This window comes from Moschus berezovskii, chromosome 13 (assembly GCF_049115385.1).
Source record: "Moschus berezovskii isolate FMDL1 chromosome 13, NW_MosBer_1.0, whole genome shotgun sequence".
NCBI lineage: Eukaryota > Metazoa > Chordata > Mammalia > Artiodactyla > Moschidae > Moschus > Moschus berezovskii.
Window position 1 is genome coordinate 36469097 of NC_142472.1, and position 21766 is coordinate 36490862.

General features: G+C 39.1%; 1 protein-coding gene across 4 annotated transcripts in view; it reads left to right on the forward strand.

Annotated features, from left to right (window-relative positions):
* Positions 1 to 20940, forward strand: part of TBC1D4 (TBC1 domain family member 4) — a 234269-nt gene extending 213329 nt beyond the window's left edge. For all 4 annotated transcript variants that reach the window (XM_055426465.2, XM_055426466.2, XM_055426468.2 and 1 more), the window contains 5 exons: positions 933 to 1177; positions 6776 to 6935; positions 9612 to 9781; positions 14774 to 14950; positions 18460 to 20940. In XM_055426465.2, coding sequence (XP_055282440.2) covers positions 933 to 1177; positions 6776 to 6935; positions 9612 to 9781; positions 14774 to 14950; positions 18460 to 18693 — 986 coding nt within the window. In that variant the 3' untranslated portion in view covers positions 18694 to 20940. The remainder of the gene's footprint in view (positions 1 to 932; positions 1178 to 6775; positions 6936 to 9611; positions 9782 to 14773; positions 14951 to 18459) is intronic.
* The last annotated feature ends 826 nt before the right edge of the window (positions 20941 to 21766 follow it).

Genomic DNA, 21766 nt, shown 5'->3' on the forward strand with positions numbered 1-21766 from the left:
TTCAGTCACTCAGTCGTGTCCGACTAATGGCTGGAGGTAGTTTAAGAAATAGAAAGCCAAGAATACTTGAAAAAAACAAACAAAACCTGGGGTATTTCCTGAATGATAGACTGACTATAAAAGAAAACAACCCCAAAAAGTCCCTCCTCTGTCATAAGATTAAAAAAGCAGAAAGGAATCTGCTATGGACTACTAAGATTTCTTCTTAAATTATATGATACCGTCTATAGAATTCCGATTTCAGTTGTTGTTCAGTCACTAAGTTGTGTTCTATTTTTTGTGACCCCGTAGACTGTGGCACACCAGAGTCCTCTGTCTTCCAGTATCTCCCGGAGTTTGCTCAAATTCATGTCCATTAAGTCGGGGATGCTATCAAATCATCTCATCCTCAGTCTTCCCCTTCTCCTTTTGCCTTCAATCTTTCCCAGCATCAGGGTCTTTTCAAATGAGTCAGCACTTTGCATCAGCTGGCTAAAGTACTGGAGCTTCCACTTCAGTCCTTCCAGTGAATATTCAGGATTGATTTTCTTTAGGATTGACTGGTTTGATTTCAGTTAGTGGGTGGTTTCTATGTGAACTTAGAATTAGCCTTGATTTACAATCAGAATAAGTTTTATATTCTATTCCCTAAGATCTTTTCTGAATATGTCTTTGATTTGTTTATGAACTTTTTTTCCCCTAAAAATAAGTGCTTATTAGCATCAGTTATTTGCTCCTCTATCATATACATGGAGATGGGGTGATGGTCTGGCAGGTAGAACTTGGGACTCTCTAGCGGGAGAAAGACTCAGTTAGAGGGGTAGGTACTCCAGGCGGTATTCAGTATTGGAAAAGAGTGTTGATTTATTCCTTGAAATTGCTTCATTGCAGTTTCACTCTGAACTCCAAAGCATCAGGGCATCTCAAAAATATTTTTCTTTTTTCTTCTGCAGGGAGAACATTTCCTACTCATCCTTACTTTTCAGCACAGCTTGGGGCAGGGCAGCTGTCACTCTTTAATCTCTTGAAAGCCTACTCATTACTGGACAAAGAAGTGGGTTACTGTCAGGGGATCAGCTTTGTGGCTGGAGTCTTGCTTCTGCACATGAGTGAAGAGCAAGCCTTTGAAATGCTGAAATTCCTCATGTATGACCTGGGCTTCCGCAAGCAGTACCGACCTGACATGATGTCGCTGCAGGTGAGTGGTGGGTCTTCACAAGAAACAGGTAAAAATCTTAGCGGAGCCCTCTTCTGATTTACAGTGAAGATTTAAAGAGATTTGGGTCCTTTGTCTCGGAACTTGGATAAATGCAGAGGCATGTTTTAGTTCATGGTTTTAGTGTGGGATTTGTGATTCTGCTAAACCTGTAAGTGTATGACACTCATAGGCAGAATAACTTTTCCATGGTTAAAGCAGATAAATAAACCATTCGAGTGTGTTGTCAAGTCCCTATTTCCTAAGTCTACCAGTTGCCTGGAGAAAGTATCATCTTTATGCACTTTCCCTCACCTTACCAGTTGAAAAGAATCATAGATATTTTATTTAAAATCTAAAATTATAATGCCTTATTCTTTTACTTTGAGTGCATCTGTGGCAAATATCTATAGTGTTTCTTCTCAAACTTTCTGTCTCCCCCCACCTTATCTTAATAGTAGACAGGACTTTATAGAGGAAAACATGGTCAGTGAAAACATGGTGCTTTTTCAGTCTGCTTCTCTTATGTTCTGAAGAAGAACATTAATATTTTTCAGTTAAGTAGTGTATTCACTGCCATTGTTACATTTCAAACTTTCTGTTTATACGTTTCTCCTCTCTAGTTTAAACTTCACTTTCCTTAACATGCTGTTTTCTAACAAAAAGTACAAATTTTCACTGTAGATACGATATCTTAAACAACCTTGCAATTTAAAGCTTTCAGACATAAAAATATAAAGGAAGGCTTTAGAGAGAAAAAAGTGTCAGGGTTCTCCTCCCGTGAAATGAGGTAGACATGATGCCAAGTTCGTCATGATATTATGCTTTATATAAGAACTAAAATATTTTAAAGTGCTTTTAAAATATACTTTTTCCTGGTTCCCAGTGATCAGTTTTTGCATGTAGTATTTCAGTCTTACCAGTCCTTGGGCAAAATGATGCTTTATTTTCACTTTATGAATGTTATAGTAAGTGGCATTTTCTTGAGAGGACGAGTGGAAAGGGAGTGCTCCATTTTTTATTATTTAAGATGGAATAAGATTTTTTTTTTTTATTCTTTAAGATGAAATTTTTGGCAGGGAGATAGAGCTTTTCTCTCAATGCTGGGTTTCAGCTGTGGGTTCTTATGAAGGGTGTACAGAAATCCTGATTTCAGGGTAGAGGAATAAAATACAGTGATTCATGAAAGTGAACATCTCTCAGTTGTGTCCAACTTTGAGACCCCATGGACTTACCCAGTCCATGGAATTCTCCAGGCCAGGATACTGGAGTTGGTAGCCTTTCCCTTTTCCAGGGGACCTTCCCAACCCAGGGATCGAACTCAGGTTTCCCGCATTGCAGGTGGATTCTTTACCATCTGACAGTTGATTCCCAGTTGATGACTATTCATAGGTCTATAAACATTCTGCAAGTGAAATAGTAATGACTATGGAAGGTTTTGTTTTTTACTTTATTTCTAAACAGTTTACTATGCCATATTGTATAGGAAGTATTTGGTACCCTTGTAAGAATTCAGTAGATTTGATTTTCCGAAGTAAAGGTTTGGAATCTACCATTAAAATTTCAAAGAAAGGAGTCACATGGTATTGATTCATAAATTAAAAGGGTGGATACAGATATCACTTTAAAAATGCAGCCTTTTTCCAATTTGAAGAAATTCCTCATGAATTTGACATTATAAAACTTCATATACACTGGATTTATATGTTGATTTAATATGACCTGCAATTACCAAGAAATATTACCTGTCCATAGTTATGAAAATGAAGATGTTTAAGAATCTTTGGGGACAGTGTTCTTAGAGGCCATGAGACTGGGACTCTTAACTGGAAAATAGAGCCTTTTGATCTATAAAGTGAGATACAACACTTTTCTACTTTCTAGAACAGAAAGTTTCTTTTTCAATCAATATGATGTTCAGAACTGGAAGTGGCAACAAGCTTAGGATCACTTGATAGGATTTCTGATTACCTGCATGGTGTGAGCTTCGGCACAGCAGTTCAGTTCAGTTCAGTTGCTCAGTCATGTCTGACTCTTTACAACCCCATGGACTGCAGTACACCAGGCTTTCCTGTCCATCACCAACTCCTGGAGCTTACTTGAACTCATGTCCGTTGAGTCGGTGATACTGTCCAAACATCTCATTCTTTGTTGTCCCCTTTTCCTCCCGCCTTCAATCATTCCCAGCATCAGGGTCTTTTCCAGTGAGTCAGTTCCTTGCATTAGGTGGCCAAAGTTTTGGAGTTTCAGCTTCAGCATCAATCCTTCCAATGAATATTCAGGACTGATCTCCTTTAGGATGGACTGGTTGGATCTCCTTGCAGTCCAAGGTACTCTCAAGAATGTTCTCCAGCACCACAGTTCAAAAGCATCAATTCTTTGGCGTTCAGTTTTCTTTATAGTCCAACTCTCACATCCATACATGACTACTGGAAAAACCAAAACTTTGACTAGATGGACCTTTGTTGGCAAAGGAATGTCTCTGCTTTTTAATATGCTAAGTTGGTCGTAACTTTTCTTCCAAGGAGAAAGCAACTTTTAATTTCATGGTTGCAATTACCATCTGCAGTGATTTTAGAGCCCCCCAAAATAAAGTCTGACGCTGTTTCTGCTGTTTCCCCATCTATTTCCCATGAAGTGATGGGACCAGATGCCATGATCTTAGTTTTCTGAATGTTGAGTTTTAAGTCAACTTTTTCACTCTCCTCTTTCACTTTCATCAAGAGGCTTTTGAGTTCCTCTTCACTTTCTGCCATAAGGGTGGTGTCATCTGCATATCTGAGGTTGTTGATATTTCTCCTGGCAATCTTGATTCCAGCTTGTGCTTCATCCAGCCCAGCGTTCCTCATGATGTACTCTGCATAGAAGTTAAATAAGCAGAGTGACAATATACAGCCTTGACGTACTCCTTTCCTGATTTGGAACCAGTCTGTTGTTCCATGTCCAGTTCTAATTGTTGCTTCTTGACCTACATACAGATTTCTCAAGAGGCAGGTCAAGTGGTGTGGTATTCCCATCTCTTGAAGAATTTTCCAGTTTGTTGTGATCCACACAGTCAAAGGCTTTGGCATAGTCAATAGAGCAGAAGTAGATGTTTTTCTGAAACTCTCTCGTTTTTTCAGTGATCCAGCGGATGTTGGCAATTCAATCTCTGGTTCCTCTGCCTTTTCTAAATTCTGCTTGAACATCTGGAAGTTCACGGTTCACATACTGTTGAAGCCTGGCATGGAGAATTTTGAGCATCACTTTGCTAGCATGTGAGATGACTGCAATTGTGTGGTAGTTTGAGCATTCTTTGGCATTGCTGTTCTTTGGGATTGGAATGAAAACTGACCTTTTCCAGTCCTGTGGCCACTGCTGCATTTTCCAGTTTTGCTGGCATATTAAGGGCAGCAGTTTCACAACATCATCTTTTAGGATTTGAAATAACTCAACTGGAATTCCATCACCTCCACTAGCTGTGTTCATAGTGATGTTTCCTAAGGCCCACCTGACCTGACATTACAGGATGTCTGGCTCTAGGTGAGTGATCACACCATCGTAATTATCTGGGTCATGAAGATCTTTTTTGTATATTTCTTCTGTGTATTCTTGTCACCTCTTCTTAATATCTTCTGCTTCTGTTAGGTCCCTACCGTTTCTGTCCTTTATTGAGCCCATCTTTGCATGAAATGTTCCCTTGGGATCTCTAATTTTCTTGAGATCTCTGGTCTTTCCCATTGTAGTGTTTTCTTCTATTTCTTTGCATTGATCACTGAGGAAGGCTTTCTTATCTCTCCTTGCTATTCTTTGGAACTCTGCATTCAAATGGGTATATCTTTCCTTCTCTCCAGCAGGCACTCACCTTATCTGTAAAATGAGGAGGTTGAGGGCTCTTTTAACTATGGACAGCCCATCATATTTGTGTCTGCCGTTTCTATGCTAAGTGTAAAGCATCTTTTTATCTGAAGATGCTTTATTTGATCTCTGCTTTTCCTCCCCCACTCTCTGCATCTCCCTTCCTCCAGTTCTGTCTCTTCCATTGGAAGATTTTCATGTTATCTCTAAGGTAGAATTGAAAAATTATGTATTGTTAGCAAATGACATCTTGTTATGAAAGTTTCCTTGGAAGGAAGACTGAATTATATTTTATTTGTGAAAATAAATTTAATGTAAATATACCTTGATGGAAGAAATGTTCTTAATCCCCAGTAGGAAAAAAAATAAGGTTCTACTTAAAAAAAAAACATATTGCTTCTGTGTTACGATATTGGATGAACAAGGACAGAATGTTTTTGATGATAGGCTTTCTTTTTATTCTGCTGATTAGATGTCTTTGATTTTTGTACTACCAACAACACCAATACTTAGGGCCCAGTATGTCTAGTTTCTGAACTGTAAGTGGCCTAATGGAAATAAATATATGATGTTTTCTCAACATGACTTAATGAGATTATAATCTCATTTTTTAAACCTCTTTGCTTGAGTGCTGATAAACTTCTTATTTTACATTTATGACTTCCAGTGGCTCTTTAATTCTTTCCTTTTACAGCTTGTGTGGAACCTTAGTTTCCACAGATAGAGATCAAACATTTGCTATATTTATGTATAGTACTTTGATTTTTAGTTTTGTGCTCTGAAAAACAGTTAAATTCATAATATAGTTGGTTATTTTAAGCCATTTTTATGCTACTTAAGAATGATATTTTGATGGTGTCTAGAGAAAGAATTACTGCTAGATTTAGGAAAATGTTGAATGTATTTCACACCAAAAAGTTAAGCTGATATAACTGATCAAGGACTCCCGACTCAATGTGTTACTGTGTAGATAAAAATTTAAATTAAAGCACAAATCATAGATTTGTTTATTATTTGCTACTGCTTTACTTTTAACTATGCACATATAAGACTTTAAAAGTTACTATAAGCTATCTTTGTAATATTTTTTTAAATATGAGTAATCAGCTCAGTAGCTAAGTGAAATAATTTCTTTCAGTACTAGAAACATTCGGACTGCACTTTTTGCTTTAATCTCCTTTGTCAAGAGAAAATATGCTGCTGGAATATCTTAGATATTAGAAATCACAGCTCAGGTTTCTGGCTCCTTAACCTTCTAAGCCTGACAGTATCCTAGCAGTGCAGGTTTCCTGGTGGGTTCTGTCGTAAATCCACTGCTGGACCCAGCAAAGAGAGACAAGTTCTTGCTTCTGAACTAGATGTGGTAGATTCTTTTGAATGGAAGCTTTTCTGGAACTGGTCTGAAATTAAAATGGACCTTCCATGAGAGTCCTGAGCCAGGACAGTTCTGATTAAATTCCAAAGGCATACCTTCCTACAGGAGGAATAATTACCATCCCATGTATACATGGTGATAGCAAAACACATGTGATAGAGAAATGTGCTCTCTGGTCGCAGATGGACTTACAGTGACTTGCTTTATGATCTCAGTTAAATGAACTTGGATCTGTCAACTTTAACATAATAAAACGATATTGCTTTTGTTTCTCTAATATACATGAATTAGTTATTAAATATTAGAGTAATGAAATTAAACAGTATTTATTTTATGTGCACTCAGATAAATGGATAACATTTTGTTTTTCTTCTCCAAATTAACTTTAGATTCAGATGTACCAGCTGTCCAGGCTCCTTCATGATTATCACAGAGATCTCTACAATCATCTTGAAGAAAATGAAATCAGCCCCAGTCTTTATGCTGCCCCCTGGTTCCTTACATTGTTTGCCTCTCAATTTCCATTAGGATTTGTAGCCAGAGTATTTGGTAAGAGATGCCAATGATCAATTGAAACAGTGTTATTTATCCCAAGGGGTATACTTCTAACCATAAGGTGCTCCAATTGTTTTACCTAGCATCATGTCACAGAATCACAAATTGCTAATGGAATTTAATAAATATGCCTGGCTCCATTCTGAGAGTAATTTGAAACCATATTGGTCTTAAATTGAAATGCAAAGGGAAAGAAGAAGAGTTGAGCTCCTGTATTTGAGTAAACTATAATGGAATTCTTATTTTCACTTTTACCTAAAAAAAATCACAGTATAATTTTTTAAAAATATGAACTAAAGGATTTCTACTGTATAATTTTTTCAGATTTTTATGCACATCTTTCCTATCTCTTTTGTTTTTCTTTCCCCATTGTCCTCTTCAACCTGGATTCAAAACACAGAGAAACAACATGTTCTCTGACTGGGTTAATGGAAGCACCTCTTTCAATGTTGTTTCTAATGGCACTTGTTAATGTGACTTTTTATTATTAACAAGGTAATTGGAATTCCTGTTTTATTGCTTTAAGTTCCCTCCTATCTTGCCAGTACAGAGGTGGTTCCCATCTCTAACACTGGGTGCACAGCTGGTTGGACCCAGGGCAAGTTGTTGAGTTGCTGCTTTGCTCTGCAGTGCAGTAAAAAGAGAGTGTGACACAGCTTCTGTTGCCTTATGAGGCTTTAAATCGATCACACCTCTTAAGTTAGGTTTGTCTAAATCTATTATTTAAAAAGCAAGCCATCTTTTTAAAAAACTACTCTTTACCGGAGGTTTATTCTAATGTTAAGAGCTTGATGACCTCAGAAGAAGCTTTCAGTTCTTATGTTCCACTCATCTATCTGATACCCGTAGTGCAAGTAGGCAGTATTTATAACTGTGCTTTTGCTAAACTGAGGCTTTTGGTCAAATTGTAAGTATTGGCCTGATTGTAGGTCATTACCAGGATTGAAAAAAAATGAACTAAAATAGGATAAAGGAGAATATATCAGTTATAGGGAAAAAAATGTTATTTGGAGAAACTTAAAATTTGAAGATATATCCTCCTCCAGGGGATCTTCCCAACCCAGGGATTGAACCCAGGTCTCCTGCATTGTGGCCAGATTCTTTACAGTCTGAGCCACCAGAGAAGCCTGAAGATATATTAATACATGCAATATGTATACATAACACCAGATTACAGTGTACTGTGTCATTCTTACTGGGGGCTGTGGTTTTAAAAATTAGACACTACATTAGTGCTGATACAATTTATACATAAAGTGCAGCAAAAGAGTTAAACGAGGATGCCCAGAATCAAATATTTAGCAAATTTCCATTTTTTTTATTGAGCGTACATGATCGCTTTTTCTCCAGGGAAGTTTTCTTTGGAGCTTGGGTTCCTATTTATAGGTCTTCTATAAATCCTTTCATTTATATACTTTCTTATCAGGAAATAGCTTATCTAATCTAAAATTATATTTAGGGTATCTCTCTCTGACTTAACCTAGGAAGCTTGAATTCAGGAAACGTATCTCCCCAGTCATCTGTTTTTTGCTAAGAGAATATGAATGATGTTGTCAGCTCTACAATAGCTACTCCATTCTTAGAATTGAGTGAAGAACAGAGGCTGTCAGCAAAGAGAAAGATGTAAGAGCAAGAAGAATGACCATGTTTGAAGTGATTGTTTCATGGTTCCCTCATTTTTAACAACCCCCTCTTGTTTATTACTGACTACAGAATGGCATGGATTGAGAGGAATGCTCATATAAAACTATTTAGTACTTTTCAAAACTACTGTGTGTTTGCATTTGTTTGGAACAAAGTTCAGAGTTAGGGTGAGGCTCTGGTGGCTCAGACGTACAGCGTTTGCCTGCAATGCAGGAGACCTGGGTTTGATCCCTGGGTCAGGCAGATCCCCTGGAGAAGGTCACGGCAACCCACTCCAGTACTCTTGCCTGGGAAAATCCCAAGGACAGAGGTCCGTGGCATCCCAAAGAGTTGGACAGGACAGCGCACCTTCACTTTCACTTTCAGAGTTAGGGTAGTCTTTCTTTTTCTCTTCTGATTTAGGTTATGCACTGATTTTGATTTTTCTTTTAAAGTTTTTTTCTTCTTTTTTTCTCTAGTACCGGTTTAATTACACATTAACTGGTTCTTGTAGTTTTTTATTATGGTAATGAGAGTTTAAATAATCCTAAGCGTGCTGTGATTCATGGGGTCGCGGAGAGTCGGACACGACTGAGCGACTGAACTGAACTGAAGCTATTGATTATGTTGATTTGTTTTTGTATCATCCTCATGAAGAAACTCTAAATATCAGTCTCCATTAAATTTGCAACTGCTGCTGCTGCACTAAAAATTATAAATGCGTGGACAAACAAATATATAATTTATCTTTTTCTTTTTACTCTGACCTTATCTGAGGTTCCTAAATAAGTGAGAAGAATAGTTAAACAATTGTTTATTTGTTTTGGTCATATTATTATTTATTTCAAATCTACATTACTTTGACCAGTTTTATTTTGCAAAATATTCTGTGGTTCTGTTGCAGTAATTAAAACAACCATCATACACCAACCCACATACACACATACACACAACCACGCAAAAAACCTCAGTAACACACAGAGGTCACTTTTTACAATAGTAGAGGCATAATTTTGATCATGAAAATTATATATCTTTTTTTTTCAGATATTATTTTTCTTCAGGGAACTGAAGTTATTTTTAAGGTTGCCCTAAGCCTGCTGAGCAACCAAGAGACACTCATAATGGAATGTGAAAACTTTGAAAATATTGTTGAATTCCTTAAAATCACGCTCCCCGATATGAATTCATCTGAAATGGAAAAAATAATCACCCAGGTATGATTTAAATGGTAATAATAAGGTATAAGATTATATAAAGTTTCTCTACTAATTATTAAATGTTTTAGCATAAACATGTGTTTTGCTTGACCATTTTAAAATTTGATCAGATACATTTTATCTAGAAATGAAACTATTGTGTTGGGAGAATGACATTGAAACATGTATATTATCATATGTGAAATGAATCACCAGTCCAGGTTCGACGCATGATACAGGATACTCGGGGCTGGTGCACGGGGATGACCCAGAGGGAGGATAAGGGGAGGAGGGAGGTGGGAGGGGGGTTCAAGAAGGGGAACACATGTACACCCGGGGCGGATTCATGTCAATGCATGGCAAAACCAACCAATATAATATTGTAAAGTAATTAGCCTCCAATAAGAAAATAAGAAAAATGATTTAAAAAAGAAACTATTGTGTAATTTCTCCTTGGGACATTGTGTGGCTGTCCTTGCCTGTGATGATTCATGAGTTTTTCAATTTAGATCAATGGTAAGACTGAAGATAGAACTGAGAGTTAGGAAGATCTAATAAATGAATAAGCTGAGACTCACTCAGCTTTGCAATATTGTTGTGTGTGTTAGTCACTTAGTTGTGTCCGACTATTTACGACTCCATGGACTGCAGCCCACCAGCCTTCTCTATCTGTGGGATTTCCCAGGTAAGAATACTGGAGTGGGTTGCCATTCCCTTCTCCCCGCACAGGGATCGAACCTGAGTCTCCTGCATTGGCAGGCGGATTCTTTACCATCTGAACCACCAATTCTGTTTTAAAATATATAAGGAGTACACATGACAGGAGTGAAGACTGGAATTAGACAGTCTTGGATTCCCCATCGACTTCCAGATCTTTCATTAGTTGTCTGTCTTGTACACATCATTCTAACCTTCTGAACCCTAGTGTTCTCACCTCCAAAATGGAACAGTTCTGACCCAAGAGGTTTTGTGAGGCTTAAATGAGACTTGCTTTGTTAGTTAGGGTCCCTTGCAGGAAACAGAGTCTGCCTCCAGTAGCTCAAAGGAGGGTACCATTTACAGGAGTGCGGGCAAGGTTTAAGGGAACAAGACACGATGTCCAGGTGCTTAGGAACCAGTGACAGAGGGAACTATTCATATCCCTGGCACTGCATCAGGAGAAGGAGGATATGATAGTGCTGCCAGGCCCAGTGAGTGCCAGAAGTCTGGAGGCAGGCTCTCCGGAGGTTGCTGTGCTCTTGGTGAGTAAGACCGGGAGGGAGCAGGGAAGAAGTTCCCAGCCTCTTCTGCCCCTTTTGATCTCCTGATGACCTTTGCCATTGGCTATACCCAACCAGAAGTCATGAGAAATACTGGGCTAGATGAAGCACAAGCTGGAACCAAGATTGCCAGGAGAAATATCAATAACCTCAGATATGCAGATGACACCACCCTTATGGCAGAAAGCGAAGAAGAACTAAAGAGCCTTTTGATGAAAGTGAAAGAGGAGAGTGAAAAAGTTGGCTTAAAACTCAATATTCAGAAAACTAAGATCATGGCATCTGGTCCCATCATTTCATGGCAAATAGATGGGGAAACAGTGGAAACAGTGAAAGACTTTATTTTGGGGGACTCCAGAATCACTGTAGTTGGTGACTGCAGCCATGAAATTAAAAGATGCTTGCTCCTTGGAAGAAAAGCTATGAACAACCTAGACAGAATATTATAAAGCAGAGACATTACTTTACCAACAAAGGTCCGTTTAGTCAAAGCCATGGTTTTTCCAGTAGTCATGTATGGATGTGAGAGTTGGACTCTAAAGAAAGCTGAGCACCGATGAATTGATGCTTTTGAATGTGGTGTTGGAGAAGACTCTTGAGAGTCCCTTGGACTGCAAGGAGGTCCAACCAGTCCATTCTAAAGGAAATCAGTCCTGAATATTCATTGGAAGGACTGATGCTGAAACTACATTACTTTGCCCACCTGATGTGAAGAACTGACTCACTGGAAAAGACCCTGATGCTGGGAAAGATTGAAGGCAAGAGGAGAAGGGGATGACAGAGGATGAAATGGTTGGATAGCATCACCGACTCAATGGACATGAGTTTGAGTAAACTCCAGGAGTTGGTGATGGACAGGGAGGCCTGGTGTGCTGCAGTCTATGGGGTCGCAAAGAGTCAGACATGACTGAGCAACTGAACTGAACTGAACTGAACCAGAAGTCAGCAGGAAAGAAAGTGTGGGGAATGCAGGTCAGAGGGGTCTGCCTCCTAGGGTACCAAGAATGGATGAGGGCAGAGAATGGTAGCAAATGGGGCATAATCAGCATATCATATACCCAGTCCCTGATTCTTCATAGGGACCAGGTAAGTGCCAGTTATGTATTGTTGTTCATGACATGAATATACTTAAGACCAGATTTGTAAATAAAGCAGTCATGCGTTATGAGTATTGATAAAATTTACCACTTTCCAAGAGGCCTTTGGGATAGCAGATAAAAGAGTTTAGAGTAAGAGAAAGGAAGTCTGAGATCTTGTGCTGCTGCTGCTAAGTCACTTCAGTCGTGTCCGACTCTGTGTGACCCCATAGATGGAAGCTCACCAGGCTCCCCCGTCCCTGGGATTCTCTAGGCAAGAACACTGGAGTGGGTTGCCATTTCCTTCTCCAGTGTGTGAAAGTGAAAAGTGAAAGTGAAGTCGCTTAGTCGTGTCCAACCCTTAGCAACCCCATGGACTGCAGCCCACCAGGCTCTTCCATCCATGGGATTTTCTAGGCAAGAGTACTGTGATAGTTTTCAGCTATCTACTAGCTGTGTGACTTTGGGCAAGTGAGGGCAACCTCTCTGAGTCTCAACTTCTTTCTCTACAGAATGGAAATAACATTGTTTTTAGGGGTAAATGTAACCAACTCAGTTGAAGAATTTTGTATCATTCAGTCTATAACAAGAACTCATTTTATTACATGTAAAACTTTCTTTCTATCACATGTGTGGAATTGAAACCACAAGCAGATTATTCTGTAAATACCTGCAAATACTTTTTATTTGTTAAGTTGCTCTGGAAATAGAAAAATATAAATTTTATTTTTATATTCACTTATTTCCTAATTCTTTAGAAATATCTTTCGGAACTGACAAGTAGTCAGAGATTGTGGTTTTAGAGAGAGATGAGGTCTGATTTGAAATTAGATCACCTCTCTTTTCTAAGATTAATGAGGGAATTGCCTAGCTTTGGAGATTATTACTATGGTTATTTGATAGAAGTTATAGGCTGGTAGATATTAGAGATAACTTTCTAACCATTAGCATTGATTGACTATGGAATAATACTTTGGCCAGCTGATGTGAAGAGCTGACTCTCTGGAAAAGACCCTGATGCTGGGAAAGACTGAAAGCCAAAGGAGGAGGGGGCAGCAGAGGATGAGATGGTTAAATAGCATCACCAACTCAATGGACATGAATCTGAGCAAACTCTGGGAGACAGTAAAGGACAGCGGCACCTAGCATACTGCAGTCCATGGGGTTTCAAAGAGTAGGATACAACTTAGCAATTGAACAAAAATGAACTGTTAATATTAAAGGAGACTTTGATGAGTTTTATTTACTGTAAAAATGCAAATAATGCAGAACAGCACAAAGAAGAAAGTAAAGTTACAAATCTCAATAGCTTGAGATTTAAAACATCTTAAACATCCTCTTACAATCTCTAATTATACTGTACATGCTGTTGTGTAATGATTTTTTATTAAAATATTTGTAGAGTAATGGACATTTTTGCATGCCAATAAATATATCCATGCTCTCATTTTTTAATGGTTGTATAGTCATCCACTGTGTTCATACTCACTGGGTAGGGGAAAAAAAGATGCTTATTTAAAAAGAATAACCATATTGTCTCAAAATATCATTTCATTTCTAAGATTTGAGTATCTCTAATAGTAGTAGTGCAAGTAAGTCAGTGAGATTTTTTTGTGGTTTCTTCTCTCCCAACAGTGTTAGTGTGGATCGTTCCGTTCCGTCGCTCAGTCGTGTCCGACTCTTTGCGACCCCGTGGACTGTAGCCTACCAGGCTTCTCCGTCCATGGGATTCTCCAGGCAAGAATACTGGAGTGGGTTACCGTTTCCTTCTCCAGGGGATCTTCCCGACCCAGGGATCGAACCCGGGTCTCCCGCATTGGAGGCAGACGCGTTAACCTCTGAGCCACCAGGGAATACCAGTGCTTAAATGGCAGCTCACTTTCTCTTGCAAGTTTAGACTAAGGAGGAGTTACTTGTCTTCTAACTTCAAAGCAAACTGTCTTCCTAATGGGTAACAATATGGGAGAGCAGAGGCAGCTGCAATTAAACAGCTCTGTACAGTGGCTGTACAATTCCCAAGTGGCTCAGTGCTACAGAATGCACCTGCCAATGCAGGAGATGTGGGTTTGATCCGTGGGTTGGGAAGATCCCCTGGAAGTCCATGGTGTCTCAGAGTTGGACACGACTGAGAGATTGCATATGTATGTATAGTTTCCAGGGTGTGCAGTTTTAAAGATTTTCTCTCTGGTAGGATATGTTAGTGAATTCTAAGAGACTTGCATGGATTAGAAAATGGATGACAATATTTAGGACAAGCCCTTTCTACCTCATTGACAAATAATTAGAAGGGCTTTTGATATTATTATAGAAATACCCTATGCAGTTTTGCTTATTAGCCAGCAAAAATGATCTCCAACTTATATAAGAGTTACTCAGTAACTCATGTTTATCTGTTAGGCTACACTTTGGGAGACCATTCCTAGATTATGTATATTTTGGTTGCAAAATATCTTTGGACCTTAACTTTCTCTAGTGTTTGGCCTCCTCCTGAGAATGTTTCAATTGTATAGAAATCATCTGTTTGTCCTTATTTGACAGTCACATTTGTTACAATTCCCCTTGTTTGGTATGTCACGCTGTTCCTCATTAAGAAATGTTGGGAAATGTACCTTCGATACACAGATGTATCTTTGTGTACATCCTGAAGGTCAGACTGACCCCTGTTTTCACTGCAGGTTTTTGAGATGGATATTTCTAAACAGTTACATGCTTATGAGGTGGAGTATCACGTGCTACAGGATGAACTCCAAGAATCTTCCTATGCTTGCGAGGAGAGTGAGCCCATGGAGAAGCTGGAGAGGGCCAACAGCCAACTGAAAAGACAAAACATGGACCTTCTAGAAAAATTACAGGTAAAGAGATAACGATTTGACTATAAAGGCTCTTGAGTGCCTCCTCTCCTGCATAGAACCATACCAGGAAGGATAGAGCTGTGGTGTACGTTGAGCCATTGCTGACTGTTTACCTGTGTATCAGATTGTGTCCAAGTGCCTTGGGGGCTACAAATGCACATGCTGATTTAAGTATCAGTTGGAAGGAAAATCTCCTCTCATAAAATAATTAAATGGCAGTTCAGAGCAGAATCTGATTCGAAACTTACTGGGTATTGCACATGTTTGGTTTAAGTTCAAGTTGGGAAGGATTGACTCAAGGGAACTGGGAAAGCTCTGGGGGTCTTAGGGCTTGAGCTGGACTCTAGAGGCTTAGTGGGAGGAATGAGTGAGGAGTGGGGAGTGTTGAAAGCCGGATGATATGGCTGAAATCCATTTAAGATTTACATTGGGGAGAAGTGGGGTAAACATGATGGAGGCAGATTTGTAAATAACTTTCAGGGTCAAGAAGAAGAACACAGCTTTAATCATGTTGAGAGAGAAATCTCTCAAAATTGTTGAACCATACTTTAGGAGGATCAATCTGGAAAAACCTTGAGGAGGACAGATTAGAATGGGAGAGAAGGTAGGGAGACCAGCTAGCAATTATTTGTAGAAATCTGATAGGGGAAGATGAGACCTGTCTAGACTAAAACTCACAGAAATGGAAAGGAGAAAATTGAATGAAAACAGGTAACATGTAATCCTTGCCATGAAGGAATTTACAGTTGATAGCTTAATGTGGTGATTTCCAAAGAAGATTTAGCCAGGGCCCAGGCTTGATTGCTCAAGAACTTTTGTGTAGCAGAGTTTTATTAAAGTGAAAAAGAGATAGAAAAAGCTTCTGACATAGACATCAGAAGGGGGATGGAGAGTGCCCCCCTCACTAGTCTCAGCCAGGGAGTTATATACTTTTTCAATTGGTTATTACAGTAAATTAAAAGAATGTCTCAAGGTTGTAAAGTTCTTACCAGGCCCACTTCTGCAATTTACACTTTAAGATAACAGGATTGGAGCTAACAATAGAAAGAAAGGTCTTACCAGACCCACTCCCATAATATACATCTTAAAATAACAAGATTAGTCAGAAGGTTCTTGTTAAGGAGAAACATGTCCTTGAGCAAGATACATTGTTATATTGACTAAGACAAAACAATGTAGAAAAAAACATTTTTCCTTTTCTCCTTCTTCAGAGCCTCAGACCCCTTTCTCCTTCTCTAAGGCCTTGGACCCCTTCTTCCTCAAGGGCCCTGGACTCCTTATCAACCTACCTAAGGATGAACTCTCTCATAGTTACTTCAGAATATAAACTATTTATCAGTGCACTCTTACAAATGTGATAAGTGATTTAGTGATATTGCACATTTGTAACCTATATGAAGTGTGCTGTGTATCCAAGCCTCAGGGAGTGGGGTTTCAGTGTGATCAGAGGAGGGGGCGATGAGAAAGTAAAGCTTCCAGGGAGCAGAGGGGTAGGGGGTAGGGAGTGTGGGGAGAGAGATTCTGAGTTAGAACTTCAGTACCCAATGGCTCCTTGGTTTCTGCTTACATGTCACTTTGTCAACACTGCACGTCTCCAAACTAGGGAACACTGAAACCCTGCTTTGATGTGTGGTAACTCCTCTGAAGGATAGCTGGGAAAGTACTATTTTAGAAATGAGGAGTTCCTAGAGTAATTGCTCCCCAAGAAGAAACACTGGCCTCCTTCATTTCATCTATATTAGCTGTGGCCCATAGAACATTTTATGCCTTTTCCTATTCAAAACAAAGCCAACAATGTTGTGTTAGTGCATTGCTAAAGATCATTTTTTAAATAAGATTTGCAAATAAAGTCATCCATACCATTTTTCTACATTCCACATATAAGCGATATTATGTGATACTTGTTTTTTCTCTTTCGAACTGACTTCACTCTGTATGACAGTCTCGCGGTCCATCCATATCTCTGCAAATGGTACTGTTTAGTTCCTTTTTATGGCATTGCATATAGGTGCCACATCGTCTTTATTCCTCTGCTGATGGACATCTAGGTTGCTTCCATGTTCTGGCTATTGTGAATAGTGCTGCAATGAACATTGGGGTGTGTGTATCTTTTTGAATTATGGTTTTCAATGGATATATGCCCAAGAGTAGGATTGATGGATCATATGGACGCTCTATTTTTCAGTATTTTAAGGAACCTGTATACTGTTTTCCTTAGTGCCTGTACCAGTTTACATTCCCACCAACAGTGGGAGGGTTCCATTTTCTCCACATCCTCTCCAGCATTTATTTACCAAATTATATCTTTGTTTGAGGTGTTAATTATATGAAAGTGAAAGTTGCTCAGTTGTGTCTGACTCTGTGACCCCATGGACTGTAACCTGCCAGACTCCTCTGTCCATGGAATTCTCTAGGCAAGAATACTGCAGTGGGTAGCCTGTCCCTTCTCCAGGGGATCTTCCAGACCCAGGAATTGAACCAGAGTCTCCTGCATTGCAGGTGGATTCTTTACCAGCTTAGCTGCCAGGGAAGCCCTCCAGCATTTATTGTTTGTAGATTTTGTGTGTGTGTGTGTGATGGATACCAAGGTGGAGAAGGGAGAGGGGGATGAACTGGGAGATTGGGATTGACATGTATATACTACGGGTACTGTGTACAAAATAGATAACTAATGAGAACCTACTGTATAGCACAGGGAACTCTACTCAGTGTTCTGTGGTGACCTGAATGGAAAGCAAATCTAAAAAAAGAGGGGATATATGTATATGTATAACGGATTCACTTTACAGCAGAAACTAACATAACATTGTAAAGCAACTATACTCCAATAAAAATTTTTTAAAAAGGGTCAACAGTGTCTATTTTCAGAAAGAAAAATAAACAGGCTATTGTCCTTTATTACGAGGATGTTTCAGTGATGATTAGCTGAACATTTCTTTATTTAGGGAAAGTGGGTTTGCACCTGCTTTATGTTATAATGATTTTTATTAATGGTTACAAATTGTTTCATTCACAGTTCAATGTTGCCATCAGCTCTGGGTTCCCAAGTTATGTGGGCACATCCAACACCTGTAAAAACTGATAAGACCCCATGTATGTGTTGAGCAAACCCTGTATTTCCACTCAGAGGGCAAAAAGACCTCTTTTAATACCTTAGGGCAGTGTCAGGAATCTCCTGATTTTCCCCGTCAGATCCCAGTCACTCGAGGAGAAGACCTGTGTGTGGAGTGAGTACCCTCACTACTGAGGGATGATGGTTTAATATTGCATTTTTGGTATATTCAGTGAAATGAGATGTATTTTGTTAGAACTCTAGTTATATTTTTGAGAACCATAAAAAATCACCACGTCGTGGACAGTTTCAGAGTATTTGCTTCCTATACTATTGTACTAAATAATATGATATGATTAGCTAACATATGTAAGTTCTGACTGCTGCTGTGATGATGAACCAAAACCTTCAGATTTTGATTTGGCGGATTTTGTGTTTTTGTTTTGGCCCCAAACAGATAGCTCATGCTAAAATTCAGACCTTGGAGTCCAACCTGGAAAATCTTTTAACCAGAGAGACCAAAATGAAGTCTTTGATCCGGACCCTGGAACAGGAGAAGACGGCTTATCAGAAGGCAGTGGAGCAGATCCAGAAGCTGCTGCCTGCAGATATTTTAGCCAACTGCGAACCACTGCTGAGAGACTTAAACTGCAACCCTAACAACAAAGCCAAGACAGGAAACAAGCCGTAAGGGAAGACTTGCCATCTCAGCAGGACGTGACCATTCAAGGATGCTGCAGTCTGGAGGAGTCTGCATGCTGCTGGCCTAGCGCTGGACACCAGAGCTGACAATCACTGAATTGGTTGTGAGCCCAAGTCAGAACCAGTGGCCCTTGCTCTCCTCAGAGCATGCCAGTTCTAAACCATTGTATATATGTAGACTGTTTTTTGCTGTCCTTGTTGACTATGTACATATATATAAAATGGACATAAAAGAGTTCATGCTTTCAGATAAAAGTAGATGCATATTTAGGGCAATTTTTTTTAAAAAAGAAATCAAAACTTCATGAAATCCACACCAAAGGGAAGTTAAAGTGAGGTTCCCCTTGGACACATGTGACATCAGTTTGTAGTGAAACAAAGCTAGAACATCTTTGTATATTGAAATATACTTGAAAAAAATGAATGTATTTTTTTCTCCAAAGAATGGCATGTTTCACTCAGTGGTGGAGAGGTGGAAACATTTTTCTAACTTTATGTGCATCTGTCTTAAAATCTACTGACATTATATATATATATGAGGAAAATGACTGATTGCCAGTAAAGCTCCTCTGAGTTTTTCAGGAAAGTAGGGGCATTCCCCTGCTGCCTGCTTTGTGCCAATGAGCATGTCGCATCTACAAGCATTTTGAGTCTGGTCAGGCATTACTTTAGTTGTATGTAAGGAGGAAACAAGACAGTGGCTGAGTCTGCCCATCCAGCTCAAGGTGAAAGAGAACATTACTAATTTTCTAGTAAATTAGAGACCAGCGTTTTGTTAAACTAAACGTATCAGTCCTTAAAAATTAATTTAGGACCTAAATTGTCTAGCCCTGGAGTAGGAAATGGCAACCCACTCCAGTATTCTTGCCTGGAAAATCCCATGGACTGAGGAGCCTGGCAGACCACGGTCCATGGGGTCACACAGAGTTGGACATAGAGCGACTGAGCATACATAGATTGTTTAGATTAACTTTCTACCTTTTTATTGAAATTTCTCCTGAATGAAATACTTGGTGCCATAGTTGGTGACAAGGATTTGCCATTTCCCACTAAAATGTGGGAGCTCTTGTCTTAGTTCTCTCTACCTTAAATGGAGGGTAAGGAAACGCAATTATGATTGGTTTTCTAAAGATGAGATACTGTGTTGAGATACTTTTTTTTTTTGTCAATTGACACGTCTGATAAGGTTGTAATCATCCTCCCCTTCCACATGAGCATTTATGAGAACTGTGGAACGTTTAAAACAAACTTGAAAGCCATGGGAAGGGAAGGAGAAAGCCTTTCTAAAACCTACAATTCTGCATTTGGACTCCTGAGTTTCTCAGTCTGCAGAGAGATTATTAGAAGACATTCATGCATACTGGGTGAATGGAAGGAAAGCAGTTTTTTAACTTATACATGGAATTTCTCCATTTCAGAGATGATTCTATGACAGCGCCTCAGAAAGTGGATGCAGCAATTTTGCCTTTCCAAACAATATTTTTCATCACAGCTTTTTGCAGTACTTGTATTATCACAGATGGATTATCTGGGATAATTTTCTTCAAAGGGAGTTTGTTATACACAAGCTACAGTGTATTACAGAGGAGAAAAGTAAAGCTCTAAAGGTTTCAGAAGCATTTGATGAATGGAAAGCATCTGAACACCCCCTCCCACCCGCTGACCGCCCAGTTACTCAGTGGAATGTAGTGACTCAGTGTAGTGTAGTAAATGTAATGTTACAATCAGCAAGCCCTCTCAGCCAGGCAGTTTCTCAGAAGAAAATGAAGTCTTACTAGTAAAGTTAATGTAATTTCTAGATTCTAGAAAATGCTCATCTTACCAGTTGGGGCCACCAACTGTTTTGTTGCTTGGATTTCCCTCAAATTTCTCTATTTGTAGGAGAGGTATTTTCTTATGAGGAATATGATAAATATCATCTGGTTACTGTCTGGTGATGAAAAGTACCTGGTGTGTATGATACACAGGTGGTAGCCAGGGAACCTTCAAGTTGGGAAAAGAAACTTTTTCTTTCAGTTGTTCGGTTTAAATTTCGTTCTGGATCTTCACAGTCAATGTTATCAGTTGTATTATGGTGTTCAGGGCTTGCCTTGGATACAGTATTTCTTTTGAAAATGAATTTTCTTTTTATTTTGTGATCTTTTAAATGTTGCACCGATTATGCTTCATGCAGTTACATCTTCATTTGGTTAATGTAATGTCTAGTTCATTTCCAATAAATACATTTCAGCCTGTTTCCTTGGCTTATTGGGTTTTACCTTTGTAATAAGAGAGAAGACCTTGGTTAGAGTCCTTTGCAAAATCTGCATACGTTGGATTGTTGCTACTTAAAATTTGTTCACTGATAATTCTTTGAATCAGAGACAACAAAGATAATTTTTAGAAACATTTATGAAAGTACATTCAGTTCAGTTCAGTTGCTCAGTTGTGTCCAAATTTTTGGGACCCCATGGACTGCAGCACACCAGGCCTCCCTGTCCATCACCAACTCCCGGAGCTTGCTCGAACTCATGTCCATCTAGTCGGTGATGCCATCCAGCCATCTCATCCTCTGTTGTCCCCTTCTCCTCCTGCCTTCAATCTTTCTTAGCATCAGGGTCTTTTCCAATGAGTCAGTTCTTTGCATCAGGTGGCCAAAGTATTGGAGTTTCAGCTTCAACATCAGTCCTTCCAATGAATATTCAGGACTGATTTTTTTTTAAATTGACTGGTTTGATCTTGCAGTCCAAGGGACTCTCAACAGTCTTTTCCAACACCACAGTTCAAAAGCATCAGTTCTTTGGTGCTCATCTTTCTTTATAGTCCAACTCTCACACCCATACATGACTATTGGAAAAACCATGGCTTTGACTAGACAGAATTTTGTTGGTAAAGTAATGTCTCTGCTTTTTAATATGCTGTCTAGGTTGGGCATAGCTTTTCTTCTAAGGAGCAAGCGTCTTTTAATTTCATGGTTGCAGTGAAAGTACACTGTCCGTTAATTTTCAGCTGCTTTCCCAATGGAACCTTTTGCTGATAGGTATAAAAAGATAAAACCATACAGACAGATCTGCATTTACCCT